The sequence below is a fragment of the Phaenicophaeus curvirostris genome, unplaced genomic scaffold (assembly GCF_032191515.1).
Source record: "Phaenicophaeus curvirostris isolate KB17595 unplaced genomic scaffold, BPBGC_Pcur_1.0 scaffold_75, whole genome shotgun sequence".
In the NCBI taxonomy this organism is placed as follows: Eukaryota; Metazoa; Chordata; class Aves; order Cuculiformes; family Cuculidae; genus Phaenicophaeus; species Phaenicophaeus curvirostris.
Window position 1 is genome coordinate 639,792 of NW_027206697.1, and position 26,083 is coordinate 665,874.

At 65.5% G+C, this 26,083-nt stretch overlaps 1 protein-coding gene across 11 annotated transcripts in view; it reads left to right on the top strand.

The window, feature by feature from the left end:
- The window catches only part of PLEC (plectin), an 84,911-nt gene that overhangs the window by 52,434 nt on the left and 6,394 nt on the right, over window positions 1-26,083 (top strand). For 10 of the 11 annotated variants that reach the window (XM_069882048.1, XM_069882049.1, XM_069882045.1 and 7 more), the window contains 21 exons: window positions 618-745; window positions 1,995-2,088; window positions 2,535-2,689; window positions 4,158-4,458; window positions 5,574-5,651; window positions 6,114-6,275; window positions 6,880-6,984; window positions 7,695-7,790; window positions 8,526-8,651; window positions 10,497-10,649; window positions 11,698-11,852; window positions 13,521-13,647; window positions 14,571-14,754; window positions 15,757-15,914; window positions 16,118-16,296; window positions 17,451-17,589; window positions 18,946-19,302; window positions 19,643-19,726; window positions 20,841-20,945; window positions 21,060-21,158; window positions 22,465-25,845. In XM_069882048.1, coding sequence (XP_069738149.1) covers window positions 618-745; window positions 1,995-2,088; window positions 2,535-2,689; window positions 4,158-4,458; window positions 5,574-5,651; window positions 6,114-6,275; window positions 6,880-6,984; window positions 7,695-7,790; window positions 8,526-8,651; window positions 10,497-10,649; window positions 11,698-11,852; window positions 13,521-13,647; window positions 14,571-14,754; window positions 15,757-15,914; window positions 16,118-16,296; window positions 17,451-17,589; window positions 18,946-19,302; window positions 19,643-19,726; window positions 20,841-20,945; window positions 21,060-21,158; window positions 22,465-25,845 — 6,366 coding nt within the window. The remainder of the gene's footprint in view (window positions 1-617; window positions 746-1,994; window positions 2,089-2,534; window positions 2,690-4,157; window positions 4,459-5,573; window positions 5,652-6,113; window positions 6,276-6,879; window positions 6,985-7,694; window positions 7,791-8,525; window positions 8,652-10,496; window positions 10,650-11,697; window positions 11,853-13,520; window positions 13,648-14,570; window positions 14,755-15,756; window positions 15,915-16,117; window positions 16,297-17,450; window positions 17,590-18,945; window positions 19,303-19,642; window positions 19,727-20,840; window positions 20,946-21,059; window positions 21,159-22,464; window positions 25,846-26,083) is intronic. The other variant, XM_069882056.1, reaches the window with a different exon arrangement.

A 26,083-nucleotide genomic window follows, 5' to 3' on the forward strand; every position in this document is an offset into this window, starting at 1 on the left:
CTTGGGGTGGGCTAATGCGCCGCTGCGGGTTGCAGGGTGCAGCGTAGGGGCCCTTGGGGTGGGCTAATGCGCCGCTGCGGGTTGCAGGGCGCAGCGTAGGGGCCCTTGGGGTGGGCTAATGCGCCGCTGCAGGTTGCAGGGCACGGTGCAGGGGCTCTCAGGATGGGCTAATGCGTCGCTGCGGGTTGCAGGGCGCGGCGCAGGGGCTCTGGGGGTGGGCTAATGCGCCGCTGCGGGTTGCAGGGCGCGGTGCAGGGGCTCTCAGGATGGGCTAATGCGTCGCTGCGGGTTGCAGGGTGCGGTGCAGGGGCCCTTGGGGTGGGCTAATGCGCCGCTGCGGGTTGCAGGGTGCAGCGTAGGGGCCCTTGGGGTGGGCTAATGCGCCGCTGCGGGTTGCAGGGCACAGCGTAGGGGCCCTTGGGGTGGGCTAATGCGCCGCTGCGGGTTGCAGGGCGCGGTGCAGGGGCTCTGGGGGCTCCTTGGGGTGGGCTAATGCGCCGCTGCGGGTTGCAGGGCGCAGCGTAGGGGCCCTTGGGGTGGGCTAATGCGCCGCTGCGGGTTGCAGGGCGCGCTGCAGGGGCCCTTGGGGTGGGCTAATGCGCCGCTGCGGGTTGCAGGGCGCGGTGCAGGCGGGGCAGCTGACGGTGCCCCCCGGGTTCCACCCGCTGGACGTGGAGAAGGAGTGGGGGAAGCTGCACGTGGCCGTGCTGGAGCGAGAGAAGCTGCTGCGCGCGGAGCTGGAGAGGCCGGTGACGGGAACCCGCGGGCGGGATGCGCGGCTGCCAGCGGCCGCCGCAGCGGGAAAAGGGGGGGGGTGGAAAAAAGGGGGGAGCGGAAAAGGGGGGGGCGTGGGGGTGGAAAAAAGGGGTGGGAAAAGGAGTGGGAGGAGAAGTGGAGCAGGAGGAGAAGTGGGATAAGGAATAGAGTGGGATGAGTGGAGTGGGATAAGATGTGGAGGGGGATAAGAAATGGGATGAGGAATGGAATGGGATAAGTGGAGCAGGATTAGAGGTGGAGTGGGATAAGAAGTGGGGTAAGAAATGGTGTGGGGTAAGGAATGGGATAAGTGGAGTGGGAAAAGGAATGGGATGGGGAGTGGAGTGGGATGAGGAGTTGGATAAGAATGGAGCAGGATAAGGAGTGGGATGGAGAGTGGGATAAGGAGTAGGATGAGAAATGGAGTGGGATAAGGAGTGGGATAAGGAGGGGAGTGAGATAAGGAGCAGGATGGGGAGTGGGATAAGGAGTGGGGTGGGATAAGGAGTGGGATAAGGAATGGGATAAGAAGTGGAGTGGGAGTGGGAAAAGGGGTGGGAAAAGTTGCGGAGCAGGATGAGGAGTGGGAAAAGGAGTAGAGGGGATAAGGAATGGGATGGGGAGCAGGATAAGTGGGGCGGGATAAGAAGTGGGGTGGGATAAGGAGTGGGAAAAGGAGTGGGACAAGGACTAGAGTTGGATAAGGAGAAGAATAAGAAGGAGTGGGATAAGAAGTGGAGTGGGATGGACAGTGGGATAAGGAGTGGGAAAAGGAGTGGGATGGACAGTGGGAAAAGTGGAGCAGGATAAGGAATGGGATAATAAATGGAGTGGGATAAGGAATGGGATTGAGAGTGGGATGGGGAGTGGAATAGGATGGGATGAGGGGAGTGGGAAAAGGAGTAGAGTGGGATAAGGAATGGGGTAGGATAAGGAGAGGGATGAGGACTGGGATAAGGGGTGGGATATGGAGGGGAGTGGGATACGGAGTGGGAAAAGGAGTAGAGGGGGATAAGGAGCAGGATGGGGAGCGGGATAAGGAATGGGGTAGGATAAGGGGTGGGATAAGGGGTGGGATAAGGAGGGGAGTGGGGAGTACAGAGGGATGAGGAGTGGGGTAAGGAGTGGGATAAGGAGTGGGATAAGAAATGGAGTGGGGTAAGAGGCAGAGTGGGACAAGGAGCGGGATGGGAGCGTGCTCGGGGCCGGGTGCCGCTGACCCCCGCCGTGTCCCGCAGGCTGGAGCGGCTGCAGCGCATCGTCTCCAAGCTGCAGATGGAGTCGGGGCTCTGCGAGGAGCAGCTCAACCAGGCCGACGCGCTGCTGCAGGCGGTGAGTGCCCCACTGCAGGCTCCCAGCATGCAGCTGCAGCTTGTGGGGGTCCCAGCTGCAGATCCCGGCTGCGGGGGTCCCAGTTGCAGCTGCGGGGGTCTCAGTTGTGGATCCCAGCTGCGGGGGTCCCAGTTGCAGCTGCAGGAATGGTGGCTGCAGGCATCTGAGCTGCAGAATGCGGCTGCAGGGGTCCCAGTTGCAGCTGCAGGTGTCCCAGTTGCAGATCCCGGCTGTGGGGATCCCAGTTGCAGCTGCAGGGATGGTGGCTGCAGGCATCCGAGCTGCAGAATGCGGCTGCAGGGGTCCCAGTTGCAGCTGCAGGGGTCCCAGTTGCAGCTGCAGGGATGGTGGCTGCAGGCGTCCGAGCTGCGGATCCCGGCTGCGGGGGTGGCAGCGGCAGGCGCAGGGGTCCCCGCTGGTGGCTGAGGGGCACGCGTGGGTTGCAGGAGCTGCGGCAGGTGGCGTCGGGGAAGGCTGCGGCGCGGGCCGGCGAGGTGGAGCGCGACCTGGACCGGGCGGACGCGGCGCTGCGGCTGCTCTTTGCCGACGTGCAGACGCTCAAGGACGGGCGGCACCCGCAGGGAGAGCAGATGTACCGGCGGTACGGACCCCACGGGGACCCCAAAGCCCCACAGTGCCCCCCAGTTCCCCCTTATTGCCCCCCAGTTCCCCACTATTGCCCTGCAATTCCCCCCAATTCCCCCCATTGCCCCCCAATTCTCCACTATTGCCCCCAATTGCCCTTTATTACAATCCAATTCCCTCTATTGCCTCCCAACTCCCACCTATTGTCCCCTATTGCCCCCCAATTCCCCACTATTGCCCCCCAATTTCCCCCAATTCCCCCCTATTGCTCCTCAATTCCCCCCAATTCCCCGCTATTGCCCTCCAGTTCCCCACGATTGCCCCCTAATTCCCCCTTATTGCCCCCCAATTCCCCAGTATTGCCCCCCAATTCCCCCAACTGCCCACTATTGCCCCCTATTGCCCCCCCATTCCCCCCTATTGCCCCCCAATTCCCCCTTATTGCCCCCCATTCCCCACTATTGCCTCACAGTTCCTCACTACGGCCCCCCAGCTCCCCCCAATTCCCACTTCTTACCCCCTATTGCCCGCCGATTCCCCACTATTACCCCCCAATTCCCACCTTTTGCCCCCCAACTCTGCACTCTTGCCCCCCAATTCCCCCTTATTGCCCCTCAATTCCCCCCGAACTCCCCCCTACTGCCTCCAATTCCCCACTATTGCCCCCCAGTTCCTACCTATTGCCCCTCATTCCCCCCTATTCCCCCTAATTCCCCACTATTGCCCCCCAATTCCCCTTATTTCCCCCCAGTTCCCCACTATTGCCTCCCAATTCCCCCCCAAATCCCCACTATTACCCCCTATTGCCCCCCAATTCCCCCTTATTGCCCCCCTTGCCCCCCCATTGCCCCCTATTGCCCCCAATACCCCACTATTGCCCCCCAATTCCCTCCAATTCCCACCTGTTACCCCCAATTCCCCACTATTCCCCCCCAATTCCCCACTATTACCCCCTATTGCCCCCCAATTCCCCCTTATTGCCCCCCTTGCCCCCCCCTTGCCCCTATTACCCCCTAATTCCCCACTATTGCCCCCCAATTCTCCCCCAATTCCCCACTATTACCCCCTATTGCCCCCCAATTCCCCCTTATTGCCCCCCTTGCCCCCCCATTGCCCCCAATACCCCACTATTGCCCCCCAATTCCCCCTTACTACCCCCCAATCTCCTCCAATTCCCCCCTATTACCCCCAATTCCCCACTATTGCCCCCCAATTCCCCCCTTTTACCCCCTAACTCCCCACTATTGCCCCCCAATTCCCCACTATTGCCCCCCGTTACCCCCTTTTACCCCCCAATTCCCCACTATTGCCCCCCAATTCCCCCTTTTTACCCCCTAACTCCCCACTATTGCCCCCCAATTCCCCACTATTGCCCCCCAATTCCCCCTTTTTACCCCCTAACTCCCCACTATTGCCCCCCAATTCCCCACTATTGCCCCCCGTGCCCCCCCTTGTTGCCCCCTGACCCCCCTCTCTCCCCGCAGCGTGTACCGCCTGCACGAGCGGCTGGTGTCGATCCGCACCGAGTACAACCTGCGGCTGCAGGCGGGGGCTGCGGGGGCTGCGGGGGCTGCGGGGGCCCCGCTGCAGCGGGTGCAGGCGGAGGCTCCGCGGCGCTACCTGCAGGACCTGCTGGCCTGGGTGGACGAGAACCTGCGGCGCGTGGCGGCGGCCGAGTGGGGCGCGGACCTGCCCTCGGTGGAGGCGCAGCTGGCCGCCCACCGCAGCCTGCACCGCGACGTCCACGCCTTCCGCACCAAGGTCGAGCGAGCCCGCGCCGACGAGGTGGGCGCCCGGCTCCTTGGGGGGGTCCCTCACACCTTCGCTCGGGGTCCTGGGGATCCCTCACCCCTTATCTTGGGGTCCCAGAGGGGTCCTGGGGTCCCTCACCCTTTATCTTGGGGTTCTGAGGATCCCTCACCCCTCATCGTGGGGTCCCTGGGGGTCCCTCACCCCTTATCTTGGAGTCCCTGATGGGTCTGGGGGTCCCTCACTCTTTATCTTGGGGTCCTGGGGTTCCCTCACTCTTTATCTTGGGGTCCTGGGGTTCCCTCACCCCTAATCTTGGGGTCTCAGAGGGGTCCTGGGGTCCCTCACCCTTTATCTTGGGGTGCTAGGGTTCCCTCACCCCTAATCGTGGGGTTCTGGAGGGGTCCTGGGGGGCCCTCACCTCTAATCTTGGGGTCCCTCACCCCTAATCTTGGGGTCCCTGAGGGGTCCTGGGGTCCCTCACCCCTTACCTTGGGGTCCCTGAGGGGAGCTGGTGGTCCCTCACCCCTTATCTTGGGGTCCCAGAGGGGTCCTGGGGGTCCCTAACCCCTTATCTTGGGGTCCCTGAGGGGTCCTGGTGGTCCCTCACCCCTTACCTTGGGGTCCCAGAGGGGTCCTGGGGTCACTCACCCTTTATCTTGGGGTCCTGGGGTCCCTCACCCCTAATCTTGGGGTCCCTGAGGGGTCCTGGGGGTCCCTAACCCTCTATCTTGGGGTCCTGGGGTCCCTCACCCCTTATCTTGGGGTCCCAGAGGGGTCCTGGGGGCCCTCACCCCTTACCTTGGGGTCTCTGAGGGGAGCTGGTGGTCCCTCACCCCTTATCTTGGGGTCCCAGAGGGGTCCTGGGGGTCCCTAACCCTCTATCTTGGGGTCCTGGGGTTCCCTCACCCCTAATCTTGGGGTCCCTGAGGGGAGCTGGGGGTCCCTCACCCTTTATCTTGGGATCCTGGGGTTCCCTCACCCCTTATCTTGGGGTTCCTGAGGGGAGCTGGTGCTCCCTCACCCCTTACCTTGGGGTCCCAGAGGGGTCCTGGGGTTCCCTCACCCCCCTAATCGTGGGGTTCTGGAGGGGTCCTGGGGTTCCCTCACCCCTAATTTCGGGGTCCCCGGGGTCTCTGTGGGCCCTGCAGGCGCAGCTCTCGCCGAGCGCCCGCGGCTCCTACCGCGACCTGCTGGGCAACCTGGAGCTGCAGTACGGCAACCTGGTGGTGAGCGGCGCATGCGGGGGGTGCAGGGGATGCTGGGGCTGCAGGGGGTGCAGGGGATGCAGGGGGTGCAGGGGATGCTGGGGGTGCTGGGGCTGCAGAGGGTGCAGGGGATGCAGGGGCTGCAGGGGGTGCAGGGGATGCTGGGGGTGCAGGGGCTGCAGGGGGTGCAGGGGCTGCAGGGGCTGCAGGGGGTGTGGGGGCTGCAGGGGCTGCAGGGGATGCTGGGGGTGCAGGGGCTGCAGGGGATGCAGGGGCTGCAGGGGCTGCAGGGGGTGCTGGGGGTGCAGGGGATGCAGGGGCTGCAGGGGGTGCAGGGGGTGCTGGGGGTGCAGGGGATGCAGGGGATGCTGGGGGTGCAGGGGATGCAGGGGATGCTGGGGGTGCAGGGGCTGCTGGGGGTGCATGGGGTGGGGCTGCAGGGGGTGCAGCCGCACCCCCCATGGCCGCGTTCTCCCCCCTCAGAGCGCGTCGCAGGCGCGGCTGCAGCACCTGGAGAGCCTGCAGGGCTTCGTGAGCGGCGCGACGGCGCAGCTGCTGTGGCTGAGCGAGCGCGAGGAGGAGGAGCTGCACTTCGACTGGAGCCACCGCAACCCCTGCCTGCGCCCCAAGAAGGACGCCTACTCGGTGCGTGCGGCCCTCCTGCGCGTGCACACGCATCCAAACACCTGGATACGCATGCACGCGGTTGCACGCGCATGCACACGCATGCAAACACCTGCATGCTCACTCTTTCATGCATGCTAACACCTGGATCCTCACACACATGCATGCACGGAGTTGCACACGCATGTAAACACCTGGATACTCAGTCTGCCATGCATGCACACGCATGCACGGGGCGCACACGCTTGCACACGCGCGTGCACAGCCAGAGACATACATGCACACGTGCACACACGTGCAAATACCTGCACATGAATGCGCTTGCATGCAGGAATGCGCACAGGTGCGCATACCTGGGTGCAGAAACATGCACGTGCACACACCTGAGCGCATGCACACGCATGCACATGCATGTAAACAGATGCACATGCCCCCCTGCACACAGATGAATGCATACACACGCATGCACACGCATGTAGAAATGCAGAAATGCAGACACGTGCGCATACCTGGGTGCACAGACACGCACAGACACGCACCTGAGCGCGTGCACACGCCTGCAGACGTGCAGACTCGCATGCAGGCGCGTGTGTGCGGGCGCAGGCTGACGTGCTCCCCGCCGCAGGCGCTGATGCGGGAGCTGGAGCAGCGCGAGAGCCGCATCAAGGAGCTGCAGAGCGAGGCCGAGCGGCTGCTGCGCGAGGAGCACCCGGCGCGCAACACGCTCGAGGTGGGACTGCGGCCGCAGCTGGAGCCAGCTCGGGGCTGGGACTGGTGTCACTGGGACCAGTTTGGGGCCGGGACTGGTGCAACTGGTTATTGCTGGGGGGTTGCAGGCGTTCCATGCGGCGCTGCAGGCGCAGTGGGGCTGGGACTGGTGTGACTGGTCCCAGTTTGGGGCTGGTACTGGTGTGACTGGTGGTTGCTGCGGGGTTGCAGGCGTTCCATGCGGCGCTGCAGGCGCAGTGGGGCCGGTACTGGTGCGACTGGTCCCAGTTTGGGGCTGGGACTGGTGTGACTGGGACCAGTTTGGGGTCGGGACTGGTGTGACTGGTCCCAGTTTGGGGCTGGTACTGATGTGACTGGGACCAGTTTGGGGCTGGGACTGGTGTGACTGGTGGTTGCTGGGGGGTTGCAGGCGTTCCATGCGGCGCTGCAGACGCAGTGGGGCTGGGACTGGTGTGACTGGGACCAGTTTGGGGCTGGGACTGGTGTGACTGGTCCCAGTTTGGGGCTGGTACTGGTGTGACTGGTGGTTGCTGGGGGGTTGCAGGCGTTCCATGCGGCGCTGCAGATGCAGTGGGGCTGGGACTGGTGTGACTGGGACCAGTTTGGGGCTGGGACTGGTGTCACTGGGACCAGTTTGGGGCCAGTACTGGTGTGACTGGTCCCAGTTTGGGGCTGGGACTGGTGCGACTGGTGGTTGCTGGGGGGTTGCAGGCGTTCCATGCGGCGCTGCAGACGCAGTGGGGCTGGATGCTGCAGCTCTGCTGCTGCGTGGAGGCGCATCTCAAGGAGAACGGCGCCTACTTCCAGGTACCCCGGGGACGTTTTGGGGGGGGTTGAGGGGTTTGGGGGCATTTTGAGGCATTTTGGGGGTCTTGGAGGTTTTGGGGGGTTTGAGGGGGTTGGGGGGTTTTGGAGGATTTAGGGGGTTTTGGGGGGTTTTAGGGGTTTGGGGGCATTTGGGGGTTTTAGGGGTTTTGGGGTATTTTGGGGCATTTTGGGGATTTTGGGGCATTTTGGGGTTTTGAGGCGTTTGGGGGGTTTTGGGGTTTTTGAGGCGTTTTGGGGAGCTTGGGGCTGTTTGGGAAATTTGGGGGTTTTTGGGGGGGCTTGAGGGTTTTGAGGCGATTTGGGGGTTTTGAGAGATTTGGGGGATCTTGGGGGCTTCTGGAGGTTTTGGGGGTTTTGGGGGTTCGGGGGGTTTGGTGGCTTTGGGGAGTTTTTGGGAGGCGTTCGGGTTTTGGGGCTTTGGGGTGTTTGGGGGTTTTGAGGGATTTTGGGGCCTTTTGGTGGTTTTGGGGGGTTTTAGGGGGTTTTGGGGGTTTTGGGGATTTTAGGGGGTTTGGGGATTTTAGGGGCTTTGGGGATTTTAGGGGATTTGGGGGGTTTTAGGGGTTTTTGGGGTGCTTTGGCATCTTTTTGGTTTAAGAATTTTGGGGTTTGGGGGGCAGTTGGGGGGGTTTAGGTGGTTTTTGGGGGCGTTTTGGTGTTTTTGGTGTGTTTTGGGGTCCCCGCTGACCTCCCGCCCCCCCCCTGCCCCCCAAGTTCTTCTCGGAGGTGGAGGAGGCGGCGTCGTTCCTGCGCCAGACGGAGGAGAAGATGCGGCGCCGCTTCGCCTGCGACCCCAGCGCCACCCCGACCCGCATCGAGGACCTGCTGCGCGACTGCGACGTGAGGGGCACCCCGAAACCCCCCGAGACACCCCCGAAACACCCTGACCCCCCCAAGACCCCAAAGAGCACCCCAAAAGCCCCCAGACACCCCCCAACTGCAGGACCCCCAGCCCTGCTGCGCGACTGCGACGTGAGGGACACCCCAAAACCCCCCCGAGACACCCCTAAAACACCCTGACCCCCCGAGACCCCAAAAAGCACCCCAAAAGCCCCCAGACCCCCCCAAAATGCAGGACCCCCAGCCCTGCTGTGCGACTGTGATGTGAGGGACACCCCAGAACCACCCCGAGACAACCCCGAAACACCCTGACCCCCCCCAGACCCCAGAGAGCCCCCCAAAAGCCCCAGACCCCCCCCAACTGCAGGACCCCCAGCCCTGCTGCGCGACTGCGACGTGAGGGGCACCCCGAAACCCCCCGAGACACCCCCAAAACACCCTGACCCCCTGAGACCCCAAAGAGCACCCCAAAAGCCCCCAGACCCCCCCCCCAAAATGCAGGACCCCCAGCCCTGCTGCGCGACTGCGACGTGAGGGACACCCCAAAACCCCCCCGAGACACCCCCGAAACACCCTGACCCCCCCGAGACCCGAAAGAGCCCCCCAAAAGCCCCCAGACCCCCCCCCCAAAATGCAGGACCCCCAGCCCTGCTGCGCGACTGTGATGTGAGGGGCACCCCAGAACCACCCCGAGACAACCCCGAAACACCCTGACCCCCCCCAGACCCCAGAGAGCCCCCCAAGACCCCCAGACCCCCCCCAACTGCAGGACCCCCAGCCCTGCTGCGCGACTGCGACGTGAGGAGCACCCCAAAACCCCCCTGAGACCCCAAAGAGCCCCCCAAAAGCCCCCAGACCCCCCCCCAAAATGCAGGACCCCCAGCCCTGCTGCGCGACTGTGACATGAGCTGAACCTCCCCCCAGGGGCCCCCCAAAACCCCCCCAACACCCCCAAAGCCCCCTGATACCCCCAGACACCCCGAGGAGCCCCCCAAGATCTCCTTTGGGATCCCCAGACCCCCCTTGACACCCCTAGAACCCCCTGAATGTGGGACCCCAGACGCCCCCGAGACCTCCAGATCCCCCCTTGATACCCCCAGACCCCCCATTGACACTCCCACACCCCCATGACACCCCCAGATCCCCCTGAGACCCCCAGACCCCACCTTGAGACCCCCAGACTCTCCAGATGTGGGACCCCCAGACCCCCCCCAGGACCCCAAGATCCCCTTTGACACCCCAAGACCCCCCCCAACTCCCTCTGGTCCCCCTGAGGCCCCCAGACCCCCCTTGAGATGCCCTGACCCCCCAAATGTGGGACCCCCAGACCCCCCCGAGACCTCCAGACCCCCCTCCCCAATTAGAGGTCCCCCCTCCCCAACTAGGGGTGCCCCCCCCAATTACGGGTGCCCCACTCCCATTCTACTCCCCCCTAATTAGGGGTCCCCCCCTCAATTAGGGATCCTCACCCCAATTAGAGGTGCCCCCCCCCCAATTAGAGGTGCCCCCCTCCCATTTTACCTCCCCCATTAGGGGTGCCCCCCCAGTTAGGGGTCCTCCCCCCTATTATGGTGCCCCCCCCAATTCGGGGTGCCCCCTGCCCCAATTAGGGGTGCCCCCCCCATTCATCCGCTCACTTAGGGGTCCCCCCCAATTAGGGATCCCCCCAATTAGAGGTGCCCCCCCCCATTCATCCCCCCCAATTAGAGGTGCCTCCCCCATCCTGCCCCCCCCTCAATATTAGGGGTGCCCCCCCCCCATTAAGGAATCCCCCCCCCCCAATTAGAGGTGCCCCCTCCCCAATTAGGGGGGTGCCCCCCCCCATTAACCCCTCCCTCCCCGCAGGAGGTGAAGGAGCAGCTGCAGGATTTTGGGGGGACGCTGGGGGGGCTGTCGCGCCGCGCACAGACCATCGTGCAGCTGCGGCCGCGCTGCCCCGAGACCCCCCCCCAGGGGCAGCCCCCCCTGCTCGCCCTCTGCGAGTACCGGCAGGGAGAGGTGGGGACGGGGGGGACGGGGGGGACAGGGGGGACAGGGGGACATGAGGACAGGGGGGGACAGGGGGACAGGGTGGGGATGGGGGGACGGGGGGAGAGGGGATGTGGGGGGGGCATGGGGGGGATAGGGGGATGGGGGGACAGGGGGACATGGGGGACATGGGGTGATGGGGGTGACGGGGGGACGTGGGGGGACATGGGGATGGGGGGACATGGGGATGGAGGGGACAGGGGGACATAGGGAACATGGGGGGACATGGGGATGGGGGGGACATGGGGGGACAGGGGGACATGGGGGGACATGGGAGGACGGGGGACATGGGGGGACATGGGGACATGGGGATGGGGGGGACATGGGGGGACAGGGGGACATGGGGGAGAGGGGATGTGGGGGGGACATGGGGAAATGGGGGGACATGGGGGACAGGGGAACATGGGGATGGGGGGGACATGGGGGACAGGGGGACATGGTGGGACGGGGGGGGATATGGGGATGGGGGGACAGGGGGACATGGTGGGGACAGGGGGACATGGGGGGACAGGGGGACATGGGAGGACGGGGGACATGGGGGGACAGGGGTACATGGGGGGACGGGGGGGGATATGGGGATGAGGGGACAGGGGGACATAGGGGGACATGGGGATGGGGGGGACATGGGGACGGGGGACAGGGGGACATGGGGATGGTGGGGACATGGGGGACAGGGGGATACAGGGGGACATGGGAGGACAGGGGGACATGGGGGTACATGGGGGGACAGTGGGGTATATGGGGATGGGGGGACATGGGGGGACAGGGGGACATGGGGGGACATTGGGGGATATAGGGACATGGGGGGACATGGGGGGACAGGGGGACATGGGGGGGACAGGGGGACATGGGGGGACATTGGGGGACATGGGGACATAGAGGGTTGGGGGGGACATGGGGGGATGGGGGGGATATGGGGACAGGGTACATGGGGGGACATGGGGGGACATGGGGATGGGGGGACATGGGGGACAGGGGGACATGGGGGGCCACGGTGACGCTTCGGGGTGTCCGGCAGGTGTGGGTGCAGCGAGGGGAGCGCTGGGCGCTGGTGGCCCCCGGGCAGCCCCCCCGCTGGCGCGTGCGCGGCCCGAGCGGCGCCGAGGCCTCCGTCCCCTCCGTCTGCTTCGCGCTGCCGCCCCCCAACCCCGAGGCCGCCCGCGCCGCACACGGGTACGTGGGACCCCCGGCTCCCGGGGATCCGTCTTCTCCCCATGACCCACCTCCCTGGGGATCCATCTCCCCATGGACCCATCCCCTCCCCATGGATCTTCTCCCCATGATCCATCTTCCCGTGGATCCATCTCCCCATGGACCCATCCCCTCCCCATGGATCTTCTCCCCATGATCCATCTCCCCGTGGATCCATCTCCCCATGGATCCATCCTCTCCCCATGGATCTTCTCCCTGTGATCTATCTCCCCATGATCCACCTCCCTAGGGATCCATCTCCCCATGGACCCATCCTCTCCCCATGGATCCTCTCCCCATGATCCATCTTCCTATGGATCCATCTCCCCATGGACCCATCCTCTCCCCATGGATCCTCTCCCAATGAATTCCTCTCCCCATGGATCCCTCTTCTCCCTATGGATCCATCTCCCCATGGACCCATCATCTCCCCATGGATCCCTCTTCTCCCCATGGATCCATCTCCCCATGGACCCATCATCTCCCCACGGATCCTCTCCCCATGGATCCCTCTTCTCACCATGGATCCATCTCCCAATGGATCCCTCTCCCCATGGATCCCTCATCTCCCCACGGATCCTTCTTCTCCCCATGGACCCATCATCTCCCCATGGATCCCTCATCTCCCAATGGACCCATCATCTCCCCATGGATCCTCTCCCCATGGATCCCTCATCTCCCAATGGATCCCTCTCCCCCTGTATCCATCATCTCCCCATGGACCCATCATCTCCCCACGGATCCTCTCCCCATGGATCCATCATCTCCCCATGGACCCATCATCTCCCCACGGATCCTCTCCCCATGGATCCATCATCTCCCCATGGACCCATCATCTCCCCATGGATCCCTCATCTCCCAATGGACCCATCATCTCCCCATGGATCCTCTCCCCATGGATCCCTCATCTCCCAATGGATCCCTCTCCCCCTGTATCCATCATCTCCCCATGGACCCATCATCTCCCCACGGATCCTCTCCCCATGGATCCATCATCTCCCCATGGACCCATCATCTCCCCACGGATCCTCTCCCCATGGATCCATCATCTCCCCATGGACCCATCATCTCCCCATGGATCCCTCATCTCCCAATGGACCCATCATCTCCCCATGGATCCTCTCCCCATGGATCCCTCATCTCCCAATGGATCCCTCTCCCCCTGTATCCATCATCTCCCCATGGACCCATCATCTCCCCACGGATCCTCTCCCCATGGATCCATCATCTCCCCATGGACCCATCATCTCCCCACGGATCCTCTCCCCATGGATCCATCATCTCCCCATGGACCCATCATCTCCCCATGGATCCCTCATCTCCCAATGGACCCATCATCTCCCCATGGATCCTCTCCCCATGGATCCCTCATCTCCCAATGGATCCCTCTCCCCCTGTATCCATCATCTCCCCATGGACCCATCATCTCCCCACGGATCCTCTCCCCATGGATCCATCATCTCCCCATGGACCCATCATCTCCCCACGGATCCTCTCCCCATGGACCCATCGTCTCCCCATGGATCCCTCATCTCCCAATGGATCGATCATCTCCCCAGTGGATCCCTCTCCCCATGGATCCCTCCTCTCCCCCTGGCTCCCTCTTCTCCCCCCGGCCCCCTCCCCATGGATCCCTCGTTGTCCCCGCAGGCTGGAGGAGACGCACGAGCGGCTGCTGAAGCTGCTGCAGGAGCTGCAGCTCGACCTGCGCTGCCTCCTCTCCTGGCAGCTCCTGCAGCGCCACGTGCAGCAGGTCCAGGCCTGGACCCCCCTCACGGTCAGTCCCGCCCCACGGATCCTGCCCCATAGATCCTGCCCCATGGATCCCACCCCATAGATCCTGCCCCATAGATCCTGCCCCACAGATCCTGCCCCACAGATCCTGCCCCATGGATCCTGCCCCATAGATCCCATCCCATAGATCTCATCCTATAGATTCCACCCCACAGATCCAACCCCGTAGATCCTGCCCCATAGATCCCGTCCTATTGATCATACCCCACCCCACGGATCCCACCCCACAGATCCTGCCCCATAGATCCCATCCTATATATCCTGCTCCATCGATCCTGCCCCACAGATCCCAGCCCACAGATCCCATCCCATAGATCCTGACCCACAGATCCCACCCCATACATCCCGCCCCATAGATCTCATCCCATAGATCCCACCCCACAGATCCAGCCCCGTAGATCCTGCCCCATGGATCCTGCCCCATGGATCCTGCCCCATGCATCTCGTCCCATAGATCTCATCCCATAGATCCCGCCCCAGGGATCCTGCCCCATGGATCCTGCCCCACAGATCCCACCGCACAGATCCCACCCCACAGATCCAACCCCGTAGATCCCGCCCCATAGATCTCATCCCATAGATCCCACCCCACAGATCCAACCCTGTAGATCCCGCCCCATGGATCCTGCCCCATCGATCCTGCCCCATACATCCCGTCCCATAGATCTCATCCCATAGATCTCACTCCACAGATCCAACCCCGTAGATCCTGTCCCATAGATCCCATCCCATTGATCCTACCCCATAGATCCTGCCCCATAGATCTCATCCCGTAGATCCCACCCCACAGATCCAACCCCGTAGATCCCTGTCCAGACTCCCCGTCCCCCAGTTCCCCCCACCCCACGTTTCCCGCGGGGGCCGTGGGGGCCGCGGGGGCGGACGCGCCTGACCCTGCGTCCGCAGCTGCGCACGGTGCCGCTGTCCGAGTGCCGGCAGGTGGTGGGCAGCCTGGAGCGTCACTACCAGGAGTTCCTGCGCCTCAGCCAGGACGCCCCCGCGGCACAGCCCGAGCAGCGCCTGCGCGCCCAGCGCGACCACGCCGCCTGCGCCCAGCGGTTCCAGGAGCTCCTCAGCGGCCACCAGAAGGGTACGGACACCGGGGTGGGTGGGGTGGGGTGGGGTAGAAGAGATGGAGATGATGGGGGTGGAGGTGGAGGTGGAGATGATGGGATGGGATGGATGGGTTGGTATGGGTTGGGTTGAGTTGGAATGGGATGGAAGAGCTGGAGATGATGGAGATGGAAGTGGAGGTGGAGATGATGGGATGGGGTAGAAGAGCTGGAGATGATGGAGGTGGAGGTGGAGATGATGGGATGGGATGGGATGGATGGGTTAGGTTGGGATGAGTTGGGATGGGTTGGTGTGGGTTGGGTTGGCATGGGTTGGGTTGGCATGGGATGGAAGAGCTGGAGATGATGGAGGTGGAGGTGGAGATGATGGGATGGGATGGGATGGGATGGGATGGGATGGGATGGGATGGGATGGGATGGGATGGGATGGGATAGAAGAGCTGGAGATGATGGAGATGGAGGTGGAGATGATGGGATGGGAAGGAATGGGATGGGATGGGGTAGAAGAGCTGGAGATGATGGAGATGGAGGTGGAGATGATGGGATTGGATGGATGGGTTGGGTTGGGATGGGATGGAAGAGCTGGAGATGATGGAGATGGAGGCAGAGATGGAGAGAATGGGATGGGATGGGATAGGATGGAAGGGTTTGGGATGGGATGGGATGGAGTAGAAGAGCTGGAGATGATGGAGATGGAGGTGGAGGTGGAGGTGGAGATGATGGGATGGGATGGGATGGGATGGGATGGGATGGGATGGGGTGGGATGGGATGGGATGGGATGGGATGGGGTGGGATGGGATGGAAGGGTCTTCAAAGCCCATCCAGATCCATGAGCAGGGATACCTCCCACTGGATCAGGGGCTCCAAGCTCCACCCAACCTGGCCTTGAACATCTCCAGGGATGGGATCTGGGGGTTCTGGTTGACACCAAGTTAGAATCATGGAACCATGAGATGGTTTGGGTTGGAAGGCACCAGGGCTGGTGCAGCCGTGGTGAGACGTTCCCGTGTCCCCGCAGGAGAGCAGGATGAGTCCCTGTGCAAGAGCTACATCTCGCAGCTGAAGGACATCCGGCTGCAGCTGGAGAGCTGCGAGACTCGCACCATCCACAAGATCCGCCTGCCCCTGGACAAGGAGCCGCTCAAGGAGTGCGCCCAGCGCATCACGGAGCAGCAGGTACCTGCTGGGCCTGGAGCTCCAGGGGAAGGTCCTGGCTGGTGGAATTTGAGCTGGTCTTGATGTTCCATGGGGACTGGGAAGGTCCTGGCTGGTGGGACGGGGCTGGTCTTGGTGTTCCATGAGAATTGGATCATCCTGGCTGGTGGGATGGAAGCTGGTCCTGATGTTCCACGGTTTGAGGGCCCATCCTCTCGCTGCAGCAAATCCACCTGGAGCTGGAGGACATCAAGAAGAACCTGTCCGAGGTCAGTGTGCAGACAGAGCAGGCGCTGGCGCAGCCCGAGCCGGCGGCCTCGGCTCCCGTCCTGCGCTCGGAGCTGGAGGTCACCCTGCGCAAGATGGACCAGGTCTACAGCCTCTCCACCATCTACCTGGAGAAGTGAGCGTCCCACCAGCTCCTTGGTCCCCTTGGGGCGGGGGTTGTGGCCACGCTGGGCGGCTGCGGCGCCGCATCCCGAATTTCTGGGTGGGAAAGTGGTTGGGTGGCCGGGTCCAAAGAGTTGTGGTCAACGCAGTTAACTCCAGCTGGAAACCCAGGTGGTGTCCCCAGGGCTGGGTCTAGATCTTCATCCGTGAGCTGGATGAAGGCGTTGAGAGGACCCTTAGGAGGTTCTGGGATGACACCGAGCTGGGAGGAGGTGTGGATCTGCTGGAGGGTCGGGAGGGTCTCCAGAGGGATCTGGATCCACGGGCTGAAGGCAACGGGACGAGGTTCAGCCAGGCCAAGTGTTGGGTCCTGCACTTGGGGTGCAAGATGATCCCATGCAGCTCCAGGCTTGGGGAGGGGCTGCCTGGAGGAGAAGGACCTGGGGGGTTGGTTGAACAGGAGCCAGGTGGCCAAAAAGGCCAAGGGCATCTTGGCTTGGATCAGGAACGGCGTGGCCAGCGGGGCCAGGGAGGTTCTTCTCCCTCTGTTCTCAACGCTGGTGAGACCAAACCTTGAATTCTGGGTTTGGTTTTGGGCCCCTCACCACAAGAAGGATGTTGAGGGGCTGGAGGTGGAGAAGGGGCTGGAGAACCAGGGTTGTGAGGAGCATGTGAGGAACCTGGGGGTGTTTAGCCTGGAGAAGAGGAGGCTGAGAACCTCATCACCATCTACAACTCCCTGAGAGGAGGTTGTGGAGAGGAGGGAGCTGGGCTCTTCTCCCAAGGGATAGGGGACAGGACGAGAGGGAATGGCCTCAAGCTCCACCAGGGGAGGGTCAGGCTGGACATCAGGTAGAAGTTCTTCACCGAAAGGGCCACTGGGCACTGGCCGAGGCTCCCAGGGCGGTGCTGGAGCCTCCGTCGCTGGAGAGGTTCAGAAGACATTTTGATGAGGTGCTGAGGGATGTGGTTTAGTGGCTGGAATGGTTGGACTCGATGCTCCAAGAGGTCTTCTCCAACCTAGTGATTCTATGATTTGATGATCCGATGAAAGACCCGGAGGGGCTGGAGCTGGGAAGGGTCTGGAGAACCAGGGTTCTCCACGAGGTCTTCTCCAACCTGGTGCTGGCTCCGGCTGCAGCCGCGTCCCCCGTTGTGTCTCGGCAGGTTGAAGACCATCAACCTGGTGATCCGCAGCACGCAGGGCGCCGAGGAGCTGCTGCGGCAGTACGAGGACCAGCTGAAGGACGTGCAGACCGTGCCGGCCGACCTCGCCGAGCTGGAGGCCACCCAGGCCGAGCTGAAGGTAACGGCGGCACCGACGCCGGGCGGGTCGTGTGCCCCGCAGCCGGCGCTGAGCCCAGACACGCTCCTGGCTGGAAAACTGGCTGGGTGGAGGGTCCAGAGTGGTGGGAAATGGAGTTAACTCCAGCTGGAGGCCAGTGACAAGTGGTGTCCCCAGGGCTTGGTGGCTCCAGTCCTGCTCTGTGTCTTCATCAATGACCTGGATGAAGGCATCGAGGGCGCCCTGAGCAAGTTTGGGGATGACACTAAGCTGGGTGGAAGCTGGATCTGCTGGAGGGTTTTGAGGTTCTCCAGAGGGATCTGAAGTGGTTGGATCCATGGGCTGAGACCAATGGGATGAGGGTTAACGAGGCCAAACGCCGGGTCCTGCCCTTGGGGCACAACAACCCTGAGCAGCTCCAGACTAGGAGAAGTCTGGCTGGAAAGTGCCTGGAGGAGAGGGACCTGGGGGTGTTGGTTGAACAGGAGCCAGCAGGGGCCCAGGGGGCCAAGAAGGCCAAGGGCATCTTGGCTTGGAGCAGACACGGCGTGGCCAGCAGGGCCAGGGAGGTTCTTCTCCCTCTGGACTCGGCCCTGGTGAGACCGCTCCTCGAATCCTGGGGTCAGTTCTGGGCCCTCACCACAAGGATGTTGAGGCTCTGGAGCGAGTCCAGAGAAGAGCAACGAAGCTGGGGAGGGGGCTGGAGAACAAGAGGAGCAGCTGAGAGAGCTGGGGGTGTTCATCCTGGAGAAGAGGAGGCTGAGGGGAGACCTCGTTGCTCTCTACAACTCCCTGAAAGGAGGTTGTGGAGAGGAGGGAGCTGGGCTCTTCTCCCAAGGGACAGGGGACAGGACGAGAGGGAATGGCCTCAAGCTCCACCAGGGGAGGTTCAGGCTGGACATCAGGAAGAAATTTTTCACGGAAAGCGTCATTGGTCCCTGGCAGAGGCTGCCCAGGGAGGGGGTTGAGTCCCCTTCCCTGGAGGGGTTTAAGGGACGGGTGGACAAGGTGCTGAGGGACATGGGTTAGTGATTGATGGGAATGGTTGGACTCGATGATCCGATGGGTCTTTCCCAACCTGGTGATTCTCTGATTCTACACGAGGTGCTCAAGGAGATGGTTTAGTGACAGATGGGGATGGTTGGACTTCATGATCCAAGAGGTCTCTTCGAACCTGGTGATTCTCTGGTTTAGTGGTTGATGGGGATGGTTGGACTCGATGATCCGATGGGTCTTTCCCAACCTGGTGATTCTCTGATTCTGTGACGAGATGGGTGGACGAGGTGCTCAAGGACGTGGTTTAGTGGTTGATGGGGATGGTTGGAGCGGATGATCCGGTGGGTCCTTTCCAACCTGGTGACTCCGCTGTCCCCGCAGCGCCTGCGCTCGCAGGCCGAGAGCCACCAGCCCTTCTTCCAGACGCTGGGGAGCGACCTGGGCAAAGCCGAGGAGGTGAACGAGCGGATGGTTCGCGGCCACGGTGAGCGCGACGTGGACCTGGAGCGGTACCGGGAGCGGGTGCAGCAGCTGCAGGAGCGCTGGGGAGCCGTCCTGGCGCAGGCCGAGCTGCGGCAGCGCGACCTGCAGCAGCTGGGCCGGCAGCTGCGCTACTACCGCGAGAGCTGCGACGCGCTGCGCCTCTGGATCCAGGACGCGCGGCAGCGCCAGGAGAAGATCCAGGCCGTGCCCGTCACCGACTGCAAGACTGCGCGGGAGCAGCTGCTGCAGGAGAAGGTCGGGGCCCGGGGGATCGTGCGTGGGGTGCATGGCACGCGGGTGGTCCTTGCTGCGGGGGTCGCAGGGCACGCGTGGGGCTGCTGCTTCCGTGGGGTGCATGTGGGGTGCATGGGGAGCCTGGTGCATGGGGGGTGGGGGGCATGCGGTGCATGGGATCTTTGGGGTGCACGGAGCATGTGGGGTGCATGGGGTTGAGGTGCATGCAGCGTGTGGTGCATGAGGCGTGCGTGGTGCATGCAGCGTGCGGTGCACGGGGGGTGTGGGGCGCACGGGGTGCGAGGTGCATGCGATATGGGGGGCGTGGGGCTGGCGCTGACGTGGACGCGCTCGCCCGCAGGAGCTGCTGTCGGAGTGCGAGCGGCACAAGGATGCGGTGGATGAGTGCCAGCGCTACGCCAAGCAGTACATCGACGCCATCAAGGTGCGAACGCGGCGCCCGCTGCGTGCCGGGGTGCGGCTGGGGGTGCAGGGCGGGATGGAAGCAGGAATGCAGGGCAGGGTGCAGCTGGGAATGCAGACTGGGATGTGGCTGGGAATGCAGAGTCGGATGTGACCAGCAATGCAGGGTGGGATGCAGCTGGGAGTGCAGGACAGGATGCAGCTGGGGTGGAGGCTGGGATGTGGCTAGGAATGCAGGGTCAGACATGACTGAGAATGCAGGGCAGCATGCAGCTGGGAATGCAGAGTCGGATGCAGCTGGGAATGCAAGGTCGGCTGGAACCAGGAATGGAGGCTGGGATGTGGCTGAGAATGCAGGGTGTGATGCGGCTGGGAATGCAGAGTCAGATGCAACCAGGAATGCAGAGTGGGATGTGGCTGGGAATGCAGAGTCGGATGCAGCTGGGAATGCAGGGTGGGATGGAACCAGGAATGCAGGGTGGGATGCGGCTGGGAATGCAGGGTGGGATGCAACTGGGAATGCAGGGTGGGATGCGGCTGGGAATGCAGGGCAGGATGCAGCTGGGAATGCAGAGTCGGATGCAGCTGGGAATGCAGGGTGGGATGGAACCAGGAATGCAGGCAGGGATGTGGCTGAGAACACAGGGTGGGATGCAACTGGGAATGCAGGGTGGGATGGAACCAGGAATGCAGGGTGGGATGCAACTGGGAATGCAGGGCAGGATGCAGCTGGGGTGGAGGCTGCGATGCAGCTGGGCATGCAGGATGGGATGGAACCAGGAATGCAGGGTGGGATGTGGCTGAGAATGCAGGGTGGGATGCAACCAGGAATGCAGGGTGGGATGTGGCTGAGAACGCAGGGTCAGATGCAGCTGGGAATGCAGGGCAGGATGCAGCTGGGGTGGAGGCTGGGATGCAGCTGGGAATGCAGGGTGGGATGTGGCTGGGAGTGCAGAGTTGGGTGCATCTGGGCATGCAGGGTGGGATGGAACCAGGAATGCAGACAGGGATGTGGCTGAGAACGCAGGGTCGGATGCAGCTGGGAATGCAGGGCAGGATGCAGCTGGGGTGGAGGCTGGGATGCAGCTGGGCATGCAGAGTGAGCTGCAGCCGGGACCTGGTCGCCGCCCCCGCAGGACTACGAGCTGCAGCTGGTGAGCTTCAAGGCGCAGGTGGAGCCGGTGGCGTCGCCGGCCAAGAAGCCGAAGGTGCAGTCGGCGTCCGACAGCGTCATCCAGGAGGTGAGGGGGGGGAGTGGGGGCTGCGACGCGCAGGGCTGCAGCGGGGACGCCGCGTGGCCTCCCGGGGGCCCCGGGGCTGCGCCGCCGCGCGCTGAGCGGCCTCGTCTCCTGCAGTACGTGGACGTGCGGACGCGCTACAGCGAGCTGACCACGCTCACCAGCCAGTACATCAAGTTCGTCAGCGAGACGCTGCGGCGCCTGGAGGACGAGGAGGTAAAGCTGCGGCGGCGGCGCGGGGCGGCATGCGGTGCCTGCGGCTGCATCCCCCCGCCTGCCTCCCCGCGGCCGCGCGGCGGCTCCTGCGGCTAACGCTGCCCCCGACGCCTCTAACCCTGCGCTGCCGCAACCGCAGCCGCCGCGGCCGGGCGCTGCCGCAGCTGGTGGCGGGAGGCGCTTCCCAGAGGCGCGGCGCCGCGTGCCGTGCTGCCGGGGGGCTGCGCTCACCTCTCTCCCTCTCGGTTTCCGCCTGCGCTTGGCCGCGGGGCCGGTTGCGGCGCAGGGGGAGCTCGCGCAGGTTTGTAAAAGGCCACGGTGACACTGGCAGCCCCGCAGCAGGTACTCGCCGCGCGCATTCCCCGGTGCATCTCCTGCCTCGCCCCACGTCGTCCTCCTGCAACCGCCCGCACGCCCCTGCTGCGACCTGCAGCCCCCGCTCCGCTCACCCTCGGCGTCCGGCTCCTTGCGGCGCCGCATGCGGGGATGCAGCCGCGCGGTGGGAGCGGTCCCGGCCCTGCAGCTCCCTGCATGTCGCCCTGCAGCCTCCCGCATGCCCCTGCTGCTCGCCGCATCCCTCCCTCTGCTCGCTGCGTCCCTCCCACCCCGTGCGGTGCCGCATGCGGGGATGCAGCCACGTGGTGTGAGCGGCCCCAGCCCTGCAGCTCCCTGCGTGTCACCTTCGGGCCTCCCGTGCAGCCCTCCTGCTCGCCGCATCCCTCCCGTTCGCTGCATCCCTCCCTCTGCTCGTTGCATCCCTCCCCGCCCCATGCGGCGCCGCACGCGGGGCCGCAGCCCTGCGGTACGAGGGGTTCCCGGCTGTGCGATGCGAGGGGGCCCAGCCCTGCTGCACGAGGGACTGTGACCCTACGGGGGGAGCCTCCAGCTCGCTGCATGCGTGCTACCTGCACCCAGAACGCGCTCCTGCTCTGCTCGCGGTGGCGGCGGCGTGCATGAACCGTGTTGGCGAGCGGCATGGTTGCACGGAGCAGGAATGCGGCGCGCGGGTTGCGATCTGCGTCGTCCTTGTGGTGCGGGAAGCTGCACGGTTGCCTGTCTCCGCACCCGCTGCCCCTGGTTGCGCCGTGGCACCTCGGTCTCCGTTTCCCTCGAGCCGCGGTGTCTCTCCGTGCACGCGCGGCCGCGGCTGCAACCTGCCTGCGCCGCCCCTCTGGTCACCCGGGCAGCCGCCTCGCCGCATGCAGCGCCGGCGCAGGGGCCCGGAGGCGTTCCGGCTGCGGCGCCGCCGGCCGCGTGGGTGATTGTGTCTCTCCCCTGTCCCCCCCGCACCCTGTTCCCTCTCCAGAAGGCGGCGGAGGAGCTGAAGGCGGCGGAGCGGCGGCGCCTGGCGGAGGTGGAGGCGCAGCTGGAGGCGCAGCGGCAGCTGGCCGAGGCGCACGCGCGGGCCAAGGCGCAGGCGGAGGAGGAGGCGCGGGAGCTGCAGCGCCGCATGCGCGAGGAGGCCGCCCGGCGCCAGGTGGTGGCGGTGGACGCGGAGCAGCAGAAGCTGCAGATCGAGCAGGAGCTGCAGCAGCTGCGGCAGAGCTCGGAGCGGCAGGTGGAGGCCAAGGCCAAGCAGGCGGAGGCGGCCGAGCAGAACCGCAAGAAGGTGGAGGAGGAGATCCGGCTGGTGCGGCTGCAGCTGCAGAGCACGGAGCGGCAGCGCGCGGGCGCCGAGGCCGAGCTGCAGGAGCTGCGGGCGCGCGCCGAGGACGCCGAGCGGCAGAAGCGGCAGGCGCAGGAGGAGGCCGAGCGCCTGCGCCGGCAGGTGAAGGACGAGAGCCAGAAGAAGCGGGAGGCGGAGGAGGAGCTGCGGCGCAAGGTGCAGGCGGAGCGGGAGGCGGCGCGCGAGAAGCAGAAGGCGCTGGGCGAGCTGGAGGCGCTGCGGCTGCAGGCGGAGGAGGCCGAGCGGCGCATGCGGCAGGCGGAGGCCGAGAAGGAGCGGCAGCTGCAGGTGGCGCGGGAGGCGGCGCAGCGCAGCGCCGAGGCTGAGCTGCAGAGCAAGCGGCTCTCGCTGGCCGAGAAGGCGGCGCGGCTGGAGGAGTCGCTGCAGCAGGAGCACGTGGCGGTGGCGCAGCTGCAGGAGGAGGCCGGGCGGCTGCAGGGGCTGCAGCGCGAGGCCGAGCGGGCGCGCGAGGAGGCCGAGAAGGAGCTGGAGCGCTGGCGGCAGAAGGCTAACGAGGCGCTGCGGCTGCGGCTGCAGGCGGAGGAGGTGGCGCACCACAAGGCGCTGGCGCAGGAGGAGGCCGAGAAGCAGAAGGAGGACGCGGAGCGCGAGGCCCGGCGCCGCGCCAAGGCCGAGGAGGCGGCGCTGCGGCAGAAGGAGGAGGCCGAGCGCGAGCTGGAGGCGCAGCGGGAGGCGGCCGAGGCGGCGGCGCGGCAGAAGCTGGCGGCCGAGCAGGAGCTGATCCGCCTGAAGGCCGAGGTGGAGAACGGGGAGCAGCAGCGGCTGCTGCTGGAGGAGGAGCAGGGCCGCCTCAAGGCCGAGGCCGGCGAGGCCGAGCGGCGCCGCCGGCAGCTGGAGGAGGAGGTGGCCGCGCTGCGCGCCGAGATCGAGGCGCTGCTGGCCGGCAAGGCGCGCGCCGAGGAGGAGTCGCGCAGCTGCAGCGAGAAGTCCAAGCAGCGGCTGGAGGCCGAGGCCGAGAAGCTGCGGGCGCTGGCGGAGGAGGCGGCGCGGCTGCGGGCGCAGGCCGAGGAGGCCAAGCGGCAGCGGCAGGCGGCCGAGGACGAGGCCGGGCGGCAGCGCGCCGAGGCCGAGCGCATCCTCAAGGAGAAGCTGGCGGCCGTCAACGAGGCGTCGCGGCTGAAGGCCGAGGCGGAGATCGCGCTGAAGGAGAAGGAGGCGGAGAACGAGCGGCTGCGGCGGCTGGCGGAGGACGAGGCCTTCCAGCGGCGGCTGCTGGAGGAGCAGGCGGCGCAGCACAAGCAGGACATCGAGGAGAAGATCGCGCAGCTGAAGCGCTCGTCCGAGAGCGAGCTGGAGCGGCAGCGGGCGCTGGTGGAGGACACGCTGCGGCAGCGCCGCGCCGTGGAGGAGGAGATCCGCGGGCTCAAGGCCGGCTTCGAGAAGGCGTCGGCCGGCAAGGGCGAGCTGGAGCGCGAGCTGGGCCGCCTGCGCGCCGAGGCCGAGGAGGCGCAGCGCAGCCGCCTGCAGGCCGAGCGCGAGGCTGAGCGGCAGCGGGCGCAGGCGCTGCAGGAGGAGGCGCGGCGGCGCGAGGCCGAGGAGCAGCTGCGCGCCATCCTGGCGGCCGAGGAGGAGGCGGCGCGGCAGCGTCGGGCGGCGCTGGACGAGGTGGAGCGGCTGAAGGCGGCGGCGGAGGAGGCGCGGGCGCAGAAGGAGCTGGCGGAGCGCGAGGCCGAGCGGCAGGTGCAGGTGGCGCGGGAGGCGGCGCAGAAGCGCATCGCGGCCGAGGAGAAGGCGCACGCGGAGGCGGCGCGGCAGAAGGAGCGGGAGCTGCGGCAGACGCGGGAGCAGGAGCGCGGGCTGCTGGAGCGGCTGCGCGAGGAGGCTGAGGCCGCCCGGCGCGCCGCCGAGGACGCCGAGCTGGCCCGCGGCGACGCCGAGCGCGACGCGGCGCTGTCGCGGCAGCGGGTGGAGGAGGCCGAGCAGCTGAAGCTGCGCGCCGAGGAGGAGGCGGCGGCCAAGGCGCGGGCGCAGGAGGACGCCGAGAAGCTGCGCAAGGAGGCCGAGCTGGAGGCGGCGCGGCGGGCGCAGGCGGAGCAGGCGGCGCTGCGGCAGAAGCAGGCGGCCGACGCCGAGATGGAGAAGCACAAGAAGTTCGCGGAGCAGACGCTGCGGCAGAAGGCGCAGGTGGAGCAGGAGCTGGCCAAGGTGAAGCTGCGGCTGGACGAGACCGACCACCAGAAGCGCATCCTGGACGAGGAGCTGCAGCGGCTGAAGGAGGAGGCGGGCGAGGCGGCGCGGCAGCGGGCGCAGGCCGAGGAGGAGCTGCTGCGGGTGCGCGTGCAGCTGGAGGAGCTGGCCCGGCTCAAGGGCCGCATCGAGGAGGAGAACAAGGCGCTGCTGCTCAAGGACAAGGACAACACGCGCAAGCTGCTGGCCGAGGAGGCCGAGAAGATGCGGCAGGTGGCCGAGGAGGTGGCGCGGCTCGGCGTGGAGGCGCAGGAGGCCGCGCGGCTGCGGCAGCTGGCCGAGGACGACCTGGCGCAGCAGCGGGCGCTGGCCGAGAAGATGCTGAAGGAGAAGATGCAGGCGGTGCAGGAGGCGACGCGGCTGCGCGCCGAGGCCGAGCTGCTGCAGAAGCAGAAGGAGCTGGCGCAGGAGCAGGCCAAGCGGCTGCAGGAGGACAAGGAGCAGATGCAGCAGCGCTTGGCCGAGGAGACCGAGGGCTTCCAGAAGACGCTGGAGGCCGAGCGGCGGCGGCAGCTGGAGATCACGGCCGAGGCCGAGCGCCTCAAGCTGCGCGTGGCCGAGCTGAGCGCGGCGCAGGCGGCGGCCGAGGACGAGGCCAAGCGCTTCAAGAAGCAGGCGGAGGAGATCGGCGGGCGGCTGCACGAGACCGAGCTGGCCACGCAGGAGAAGATGACGCTGGTGCAGACCCTGGAGCTGCAGCGGCACCAGAGCGACCGTGACGCCGAGAAGCTGCGGCGAGCCATCGCCGACCTGGAGCGGGAGAAGGAGAAGCTCAAGCGGGAGGCGGCGCTGCTGCAGCAGAAGCAGGAGGAGGTACGGGGCCGCGGGGAGGCGGGGGGCTGCGCCGCAGCTGCACCCGGCGGGCTGAGTCGCCGCCGCGCCTCGCGCCGCAGCATCCGTCACGGCGTGTCCGGGGCTGTAGCCCGCGGGGATGCGTCGCGGCGCCTTCGTGTCCCCGTGGCGCTTGTCCCTCTCTGTCTCTGGGTGCGCGGGAGGTGCCGCCCTGCAGCCGTGCCGCGTCCCTTCCCGCTGCCGCATCCCCCGCGCTGCT